Source organism: Pistacia vera, unplaced genomic scaffold (assembly GCF_008641045.1).
Source record: "Pistacia vera cultivar Batoury unplaced genomic scaffold, PisVer_v2 Contig735, whole genome shotgun sequence".
Classification (NCBI taxonomy): domain Eukaryota; kingdom Viridiplantae; phylum Streptophyta; class Magnoliopsida; order Sapindales; family Anacardiaceae; genus Pistacia; species Pistacia vera.
The window spans coordinates 75,572-86,543 of NW_022196596.1; the positions used below are offsets into that span (position 1 = coordinate 75,572).

General features: G+C 33.2%; 1 protein-coding gene across 1 annotated transcript; it reads left to right on the top strand.

Moving 5' to 3' along the window:
• Window positions 1-1,339: 1,339 nt before the first annotated feature.
• Window positions 1,340-5,381, top strand: LOC116115279 (4-coumarate--CoA ligase 1-like). The gene is made up of 5 exons (XM_031401434.1): window positions 1,340-2,495; window positions 3,563-3,761; window positions 4,403-4,616; window positions 4,770-4,872; window positions 4,962-5,381. The coding sequence occupies exons 1-5, from the start codon at window positions 1,491-1,493 to the stop codon at window positions 5,079-5,081; spliced, it is 1,641 nt and encodes a 546-aa protein (XP_031257294.1). The 5' UTR covers window positions 1,340-1,490; the 3' UTR covers window positions 5,082-5,381.
• The last annotated feature ends 5,591 nt before the right edge of the window (window positions 5,382-10,972 follow it).

Below are 10,972 nucleotides of genomic sequence, written 5' to 3' on the forward strand. Positions count from 1 at the left end.
CTTATAGCGCCCCACACCTTCAGTGTCCAACCATATCGTCCACCTACGCAACTGTCTCACCAGCTTGCCATCTTCACCAGACGGCTCCTTGTTTGTGGTGGGTTTTGTTGTGGCAAATGGTGGTGTTTTGTGGTGGATTAGGTTTCGTGTGGCTTGGTGGTAGTTTGTCTGACTTGGGTTGATTAGGTGGATTGTAGTTGTCTGGCTAGGTTTCTTGGCCAAATCGTGGGAGTATGTTTGTTGGATTTCAAACATACGAGATTGATGTGTAGTTTCTCAAGGGTATGTTCTGTTAAGTTTCAAACTAGGGTTTATGCGACATCATGGTCTGACCCTCTAGTCAACTGTCCAAATCTATTAATTCTATATGTCCAAGCTCTATATATATATATAATTACATTATGAAGCAAAATTAGGAGCCCATTTGGCCGTAGAAGTAAAAAGAAAAGTTTAAAATACTTCTTTATATTTTAATCTATATAGTGTGGAATGGAGATTGGAGATTTTTTATGTAGTAAGTGGGATCAGGTGTTAGTGTTGTAGTAGGTGTGCGGTGTCGTTTACTCCAAACGACCAGGAACAGCTCCCCAAAATCTTAAAATGGAGAAGGTAAGCATGCCGTGGTAGGTTTCATCCTACGTGGCTTATGATTGATTGTTCAAAGTCAAACGTGACATCCCGCATACCATTATTTTTTCTATACCCAAAATACCCCTCCACCAACCTCCATCTAAAATCATACAATATATTTTAGCATCCCTTTGAAGAAATATTGGTTAATATTATTAGTATTTATTTCTTTTGACGTCATGTATTGATTTATATTCATTTAGCAATTGAATGTAACTTTATCATTTAAGTATTAATAATTGTTTTCTTTGTGAAACCAAGCATATGATTAATAACCATGTATAAATAGTTATTTAATTTGGGAATTTAATTATTAATTTACGTAGGATCTCTTTTGGTCTTACAGCGGTTACCCACGTTGCGATCTCTTCAATAATTTGATTGAAAATTATTACAAGCTATAAAGAAAATCATCTAGACTCTCATGATTTATTTATTTTCACATATTATATTCAAAGTCAATGATATTAACTCGAAATTAGAATATTATGCAACGAATTTGAATTTAAATCTCTATCAAAATTAAAAACAATATACAGTTAGGTAGGAATGTGTAATGTTAGAATTTGATTAGTTTTCTATTGTTTTTATTTGAATATATCAAACTTTCTTATTTTAACATTTTCCTTGCATGATAATTAAGACCATGTTAGGCATACTCATTTATAATACCGTTGAAAAATTCTAAATCCCCACTCAATTCCATTCAATTCAACACTCTTTCACCAGCTCCCTTCTTCATCACCTACTTGTATATTAGCTCAACCAATTCTCAAACCAACCAGGGAAGCACAAACCAAACACTTACCTTCCCTTTCTTTTCTCTCTCTCTCTCTCTCTTTCTGCTTCTCTCTGTAACAATGGAGCCTAAACAACAACTCCAACAAGAAGATGATTTCATTTTCAGATCAAAACTCCCTGACATTTACATCCCAAATCACCTCCCTTTACACTCTTACTGCTTCGAAAACATCTCCGAATTCCGTGATCGTCCCTGCATCATCAACGGCTCCACCGGCGAATCCTTTTCTTATGCCGAGGTCGAACTCACCGCCCGCAAAGTCGGTGCCGGTCTCGCCAAATTCGGCATCAACCAAGGCGATGTTATAATGCTTCTGCTTCAAAACTGTTCCGAATTTGTGTATGCTTTTCTTGGAGCTTCTTATATCGGTGCTATCAGTACCACTGCCAATCCTTTTTACACTCCAGCTGAGATCGCGAAACAATCAGTGGCATCAAAGACGAAACTCATCATAACACAAACGGTTTACGCTGCGAAAGTGAGGGATTTCGCCGAAGAAAATGGCGTCAAAATCATCACCATTGATTCACCGCCCGACAAGAAATGGTCACACTTCTCGGAGTTAACTCAAGCGGACGAGAGTGAAATCCCCGCCGTCAAAATCAACTCCGATGACGTCGTGGCCCTCCCCTATTCGTCGGGGACGACAGGGTTGCCAAAAGGAGTCATGTTGACACACAAAGGACTTGTCACTAGCGTTGCCCAACAAGTTGATGGAGAAAACCCTAATCTGTATTTCCACAAGGAGGATGTGATTTTTTGTGTATTGCCGTTGTTTCATATCTATTCACTCAACTCGGTGTTGCTTTGCGGGCTGAGAGTTGGTGCAGCGATCTTGATGATGCAGAAGTTTGAGATCATTTCATTAGCAGAGTTGGTTCAGAAACATAAGGTGACGATTGCGCCGTTCGTGCCGCCTATCGTTTTGGCGATCGCGAAGAGTCCCGACGTCGGTAAGTACGACTTTTCATCGATAAGGACTGTGTTGTCTGGGGCGGCTCCCATGGGAAAGGAGCTTGAAGATGCTGTTAGAGCTAAAATCCCAAACGCCAAACTTGGACAGGTATGACTTTTATTTGCTATTTATTTATTAATAATACTAAACTTACAAATAAATCTTACCAAAATTTTCATACAAAATAAGGTGACAAAAAATGAATAGAAGTGTGAAACAAAAAGTCAAACTCATTAAATTTACTCTTCTATTCATTTTTTGTCACACACTTTGTATATAAAATTTCTTTGTAAGTGTAGTATTACTCTTTATTTATAAATATATTTAGCTCGAAAATGTTTTTTTTTAGGTGGAGTCACTTGTGGAAAACCTCTCGAATAAATCATAAATTTTATTTATTTTTTAAAAATAATTTAATTCAAAGATTGATTCGAAGAATATTGTATGAGAAAATTCTGTATAAGAAATTTAGTGAGGGTTTTGGATTTACGGTGGGTAGCAATTTCTTTATTTTGGCGGGAGCATTAACGGTTAATTAAATGTTAGTTAAAATTGTTAAAGAAATAAGGTTCGCCATAAATGTCACCTAACTTATTTCAAATTAATTAACATTAGAATTTTGATTGAAGAAATTGAATTATTTAAAAAAAAAAAATACTAATAACCAAGAAGCCAAAATATATTTGTTTAGATTTTCATATAATTTTTTTAAAATATAATTGTTAAAAATGGAATTAGAAATATAGATGAAATTAATTTTGGAATTAATAAAAGTGATTTAGTGTGTAATTGAAGAAAATACTTTGAGATATTGGTAGGTGGGGTAGGTAAGTGCAAGAAGAAGTCAGCCCTACCCTTCTTTATATTATATTATTATATTTTAAAGTCTTCAATAAGATCTAAGAACAAAAATAATAATAAAAAACTCTATAAATTGACATAAATAAATGAAGAAATAGATCAATATTAAATAAATTTTTTTTTTTGTATCGGAATTTGACTCAGCAACAGGTTCATTTAATTTCTGTAAAGCGTATATTTATGTATTATTTAACATTTTAATTAATGTTAATATTTTACAAAAAAGAAATTTAATAAGGATATCGATGATTTATTTGTTCTAATAGTAATGAAATTACAAAATGTCTTTAATTAATATGATTGGACGCGTGTAGGGATATGGAATGACAGAAGCGGGGCCAGTGTTGGCAATGTGCTTGGCATTTGCAAAGGAGCCTTTCGAGATAAAATCCGGGGCGTGTGGGACTGTAGTGAGAAATGCCGAGATGAAAATCGTTGATCCGGATACCGGTATTTCGCTTCCCCGAAATCAATCGGGCGAGATTTGTATTAGAGGTGCCCAGATCATGAAAGGTACACTACACTTCCCATTCCACCTTTTATTAATATTATTATAAATATTATAATTTAAATACACTCGACGTGTTATTAAATGTCCATTGAAGGAATATAATTAACGTGTTATTAACCAAATTTTGTAAGAGATATAATTAAAGATGAACCTCTAAACGTTTCACGATTTAATAATATTTAGTTGATTTTATAAATGAGATTTTAACCTTATTTTATTAGATTACTTTGACAGAACTTATGATAATGAAATTATTGAAATACCATCTTCCTTGATTTTTCTTTTATTTAACAGTTATTTTCACCCTTTTCATGACTTGGTCAATTCCGTATCCATTTTTTTGGTTAGACTTTCAGGTGTAAGATTTTTAAATCCTTTAATTGATTTTTAAATTATTTACTTCTGAATGGTTGTTGTAGGGATTGAATCGTTCATCTTTGTTTATTTTTTCTTAAAATTAAAGTTAAATTAGATTTGGTTTGAGTCATCAAATTTATTTGATCAAATTTTACCGAATTTGAATTGACTATTGATGACCACCAAACTGATGGTTTGTAATTTACTGATGAATTAATTAATATTGATGACCACCAAACTTATGGTTTGTAATTTACTGATGAATTAATTAATATTGATGATTCAGGTTATCTTAACGACCCAGAGGCCACAGAGAGAACCATAGACAAAGAAGGATGGTTGCATACCGGTGATACAGGTTACATTGATGATGATGATGAGCTCTTTATCGTTGATCGATTGAAGGAATTGATCAAGTATAAAGGCTTCCAAGTCGCCCCTGCTGAGCTTGAAGCCATGTTGATTGCTCATCCAAACATCTCCGATGCTGCTGTTGTACCGTAAGTCAATAAATTTCTTTACAACATAAAAAACTTCTTTAATAGAAGATACTTATTTATACTAATTTAATCATGATACGTTATGTTAGTGTCTATATATGCTCGTCGAAGACATTAAACAACAGTTTATTTATTTATTTTTTATATATCCAGAATGAAAGATGAGGCTGCAGGAGAAGTTCCTGTTGCATTTATAGTCAGATCAAACGGTTCTAAGATCACTGAGGAGGAAATCAAGCAGTACATTTCAAAACAGGTACTTTCATAAAATTGCTTGTAAAATCATCATATCTTAAATGTACTAGTATGGCTTCAAAATTTAATTTATTATTGAAAATTTTGCAGGTAGTCTTCTACAAGAGAATCAATAGGGTTTTTTTCTCGGATTCAATCCCAAAAGCTCCGTCGGGGAAAATATTGCGAAAAGACTTGAGAGCGAAGTTAGCAGCTGGAGTTCCCAACTAGTCATAAAATGATATACTAGTTGAATTTGTTCAAGGTTGAAGGCTAGGGCTAAAATAGACGTGAATTTCTTTCTATAATAGCCCTTCATTAGGGGGAAAGCAAGTCATTTTACAGTAATATTTCATGCCTTCACTTTAATTTGTTTGTTTTGGGAATCAACAGCCAAATATCCAAGAGAGAGATCAGATCATTTGTTTATGTATATTTTTAATTTTTTGTTTAATGGTCATTAAGAATGCTTTGTAGGATCATGTTTATTAGAGTTTGACAAAGTTATAACTCAAAACATTTGTTAAAGTTTAATTGTATGATCTTTTGCAGTGTTATAATTGTAATAATTTCATACTGAAATTTCTATTTTTACTTGTTAATTAATAACCCGTCTCTAATTAGTAATTACCTATTATTTGGGCTTCCATTTCCAGCCCAAACATTTGGGCTAAATCAGTCCACTATGGGCTTTAATAGGCTCCTTAAACCCCGCACAATACTTAGGAAAATGATTTCTTGGTCAAATTATTATTGCTTGATGCATAATTACATAATTCATATGTAACACAAAATAATGTCATATCACTTAGGAATTTTTTTATTTTATTTTTTTCAAAGAAGTTGGATAAGGTGTATTTAGATATTGACTGGTGTGGAGGAACAATACTTGAAGTTTCATTAATTTGTTAGGCAAAACATATCACGTTAGCTCCGACATAGATTATTCAGCTTTAATTAATTTTAACATTATTCAATCACCAGTATGAAATCTCTTAAATAATTGTCTCGCTAGATACACAATTAAAAAACTAGAAGATATTTATACCCACGAACAATATAATTTATATTTTCAAAACACATTCATTAAGCAATTATTATTATTATTATTATTTTTTCAGTAAACTTGATAAATGCCTCTCCCAATTCAAACTTTTAAGTATAGGCGTACAGTTAACTGAACTCAATAGCAAAAGAACTTACTATTACTATCCAACCACAAGGAGATAAGTTTCATTGAGCAACTTCAAGATATTGTTATTTATATTTCCTCTAAATATAAATATCACCCGACCTTAATTCTGTATCTATCATTTTAATAATCAACATAGATAAATTAAAGTTAATATTTCTTCACCTTTTCTCTTATTCTCTCAACATATGCTTAAGATAGGCAAATATTAATGAATAATTATTATATTTTTTAATAAATAAAACTTAACATAGTAATATTAGATGTACAAATTCTTTCATACAAATTGATGTGACACGAAATGAATAGATGAGTTTATACAATAAATCAATTGTTTAAATTCTGAATTAATAGGAATGAATGATGTACCATTAAAAGAGTTGTGTCATGTCAGTTTGTATATAAAAGACGGGACATATTTGTTTTAGTTATTTCTTTAGCTCTACTCAATATATTTACCAATGAAACCTCCAAATATTGAGGGATGTGAAAAAGTAAGATATTGTGATTAAATCGAAATCGAAGAGAACTCCATGAAGACATGTACCTGATAGATCATATCCTTATCTTTTCCCACAATGTGTGGATTATATAACTGTTTTCTTCTGCTTTTATCAGGATGTGTGTGGTGCCTCACCGCAATCACAGAAGCCAATCCAGTAGTACTGCAATGGAGAGAAAGACGACCCCTAAATATTCATATCTCACTTTGTAAATTTCCTTCAATGTATTGAAAAACAAACTCAAGATTATCTTCAAGCTCCCCCACTTAATGAACCTGGGTGGTAACACCTCAGCTTCCATTAGCCAACGTGTCCATTTCCACGCTCAACTTGTGTACCTCTTTTGTCTGCCACTGCCACTGCCACCGCCACCCATCTTCTCAAATTAACCCTACCTTTCCATTTTCACGTAAAGGGACTTCTTTATTTTCCACCATTTTTATACCTTTGTCTTCTTCTCTCTTCTTTCTTCATGATCATGAAAGTGAAAACTGACCAAACTCAAATTCTTTATTTTTATGCACTTTGATTATTAACATAACTTTAAAATTAGGGTATGGTCCATCCACACTCACAACTTCAATTTCCCTATTCTCCAAAAACGTTAAATCTACAGCTTGATTGAAAACAATATTTCTGGACTTTGATTAACAATGGTAGAGCTAATTGATTTTGAAAGAACATTCTGAACTACTTAGAGGAAATTAGAGATCTAGCTAGAGCCTAGACATTTTGATGCTTTATTCACAAATTAGAACTAAAAAACAAAGGAAATGATCGTGGAAGGAGATAAGCTTTTGTTTAGTGAAGTTAACATCGATCAATAATGCTATCGATAGATAGCTATAAGAGAGACACTTTGGATTTTATTATGTTTTAACTTAGAGTAATGATGTCTTTGATAATTAGTAATGGTCCTAATGGACCCCAGACAAAGGCTATTATTAGGCACTTAACTAGACTTTCTTAGTTTGAAATTCACAAAGTTCAAGTCTTAACTTAATTATTGTAGGATTTTTGCTTTTAGAATGGTGATGTTGAATAGAGAAAGATGAGGGCAAATTCATAACAATTTATGCCTAAATACCCAACGTGATTTTATTTTATTTATTTATTTATTTATTTTTTTTTCGAGCTACAGCGCAAGGAAGACTTCACAAAAGTGAATGTCCATGATTTGTCAATTGGTGATGCCACCGACTTGGGTTCACACATGAAAATTATGAAGCCTGTTTGTTTTATTATTCCTATAATGTCCTATCCAAAACACATATTTATTTCTATATTCTCAAAATTCAATTCAATTCAATTCAACTATTTTTAAACCCCTTAGGTTTGTTAATTTGACTAAACACCCTCAACAAAAAAAGTATATAAATTAACAAAAACACCTCCATCCACCCTCCCACCCATATTTGCCAGATTCTGGCCACCATCGCCGGAAGGTGGCCAGAATTTGGAGTAATGGCACACTACCAATTGGATCTGGCTGGTAGTGCACCAATCTAGTTTTTTTTTGGCAAGATCTACTGTGGATCTGACCGAAAAATGCCAGATATACGGCAAAAGATTTGTCAGTTGACTGCCAGATCTGGTCATCAATGACGGCCAAAGATATGGTCATCGTTGACGACTAGATATGGACAGATCTGGCTTTTTTCGGCCAAATCCATGATGAATTTAGCTGGAAAATGCCATATAGATGTATGACTGGCCAGATCCAGCCGGTCATGCGCCATTACAACAACTTTCGGCCACCCTTCGACAGTGGTGGCTAGCTGCTGGCATTTAATGGGTGAGTGGGGGTGTTTTTGTTAATTTTTAATGTCTTATTGTATAGGGTGTTTATCTAAATTAACAAATTTAAGAGTGAGTTTTTGTTAATTTTCAAATCCTACCTCATAATAACAACCCAACTCAATTTTTTCAAAAATACTACTCTAAATAATAAACCAAACACAACCATCGACATCAGGTAGCCACAAAACTAATTTGAACAATAATGTAAGAATTCTAAGACAAAGATCTTTTGAAGATTAAGAGCACTCAAATTAAGATAAGGTTCTAATTAACAAAAATGCTACATGTAAAAAATTGGGATCCCAATCCATGTTACAGTTTATTTGGTAACATTTTAATTATAGCATAGTTATATAAGTGAATTAATTTACTAAATTAACTGTCAAATGTATTAAAATATAAAGTTGGGATCCTAATTTTATATGTATAACATTATCCTATTCTAAATAGTTATTTATATATGTAAATTTTCTTTGTGTTGAGATGTGCATCATAGAATTGAGAATAGACCTTTTTATCAATGAATTGACAACATTAAATGGTGGAGTTTGACCATAGGATCAAAGGAAGTGATAAAAAATGGTTGAAACTTTCAATCAAAATTTATGATATTAGAATAACATCATAAATAAGGAGTTTTACAAGGGCGTGCTTAAGTATAATAAGGAATTCTAGTTTCAAAAGCTCACCTAAATAGGCTTGTTAAGCTAACCTAAAACACTTAAAGAATAAAAGCTATGAGCATGTAATTAAATAGGCTTGTTAAGCTATATATATAAGTATTTTTCAAATGGTATGAGACCTTTTAGGGAATTTCGTAAACAAATTTGTTTGTGCTAGGTTTAAAGTGGATGATATGTGATTACATATGTATGACATCAAATATTTACAACTAATCACGAGATCATATCTTAACCTAGTATAGTATTACGATTTCACATTAGTAGAAATGAATTGGATGTTGGAGTAATCAAGTGAATAGACAATATCAAATTAACATAGGTTAGTCTATTAGATAATTGACAAACGTCTAACCTATGACCTCAGATAATGTCAAGATATAAGCTCATGAGCAGTCCGGGTTAAAATGTAATATGGAAAAGTTGTCAAGACTAACTTGTAATTTGTCTGGGTTAAAGTGTTAGAATTCAAAGTTTGTAAAAAACACAACGTTTTGTATCAACGGCTTTATAAAAGAGCAGCATGCGTTATTCTAGTCAGCTAATGAAAATTCCATGTTTCTCTTCTCATTAATTTTTTGCGTTTTCTTTTAATTGATTCTAGAAAACTCTTCTCATGGTATCAAAACCAATGACTAATGTCAAGCCTGATTTTCCTTCATTTCTCAACAAACCAAACAGTCTAGAGAGAAGGCAAGGCTTTGTTTGGTAAGTTTTTTAGAATAGCATTTTTGGAAAATAGGATAGGATTCTAAGAAGTTTTTGGTACATTTCTGAATAACATTTTCTAATAATATTTTTTTTAACCCCTTACGTTTGTTAATTTAACTAAACACCCCCCACAATAAAACTTTATAAACTGAAAAAAACACCCCCACCCACCCACCCACATATTGCTGGCAGCTAGCCACCATTGTCTGAAGGTGGCCATAATTTGTTAAAATAGCGCACGACCGATTGGATCTAGCTAGTCATGCACCGTTTTGGCTTTTTCAACCAGATCCATCGTGGATCCGGTAGTCATTAATGGCCATATCTTGGCTATTGTTGACAGTCAACGATGGCCAAGATATCTGGCCATCAACGATAGCCAAGATATGGCCATCGTTGATGGCCAGATCTTTGGTCGTTGACAGTTAGATTTGGTCATTGTTGATAGCCAAACGATGGCCAAGATATCTGGTCATCGTTATATGTCGTCATTAACAGCCAGATATGGCCGTCAACGACTAGATCTTTGGTTGTAGATCTAGCCAAAAAAAGACAAATTGGTGCATGACTTGCCAGATCCTGTTGACCGTGTGTCGTTATGGTATCGGCAGACGGTTGCTGGTGGCTGCTGGCAGGTGATAGTGGCTTAGGTAGTTGGGGGTGTTTTTCTTAATTATAAAACTTGTATTGAGAAAGGTAATTATTAATGTTTTGAGTTGAATATAATAAGATTGGATTTTGAAGAGAATTGAGAATATTAAAACAAATGTGTATTTGGATAGGATAGTGAAAAAATAAGGAAAACGGAGGAATTTTTTTTTCATCTTCATCAGCTCAAGTTTTGCTCTCTACTAGTCTTCAAGCTATCTCACCGAAATTGATCAAGGCAATTATTAGTTCTAGGGATTGCAAGTTTTATTTGCTATTGGAGCTCATGAGCTCAAAAATCATCTAACTGAGTTAGATCCATGTCCCCCTCCTTTCATCAATGAAAAACCTGATGATATTGATGTTAATTTTAATGAAACAACTATGTTCAAGAAAGTCACAAACCCTAACTACACAATCTGGAAACGAGTTGACAAAGCTTAAGTTAGTTAGCTCTTAGCCTCAATTTTTGAATCTTTGTTTGGACATATCTCAAAATGCACTTCAGCTTCAGAATTTGGTGTACTCTGGATTGTGAATTTCAGTTTGAATACAAGGCAAAAATGATGCATTTGAAAAGTTTATTGC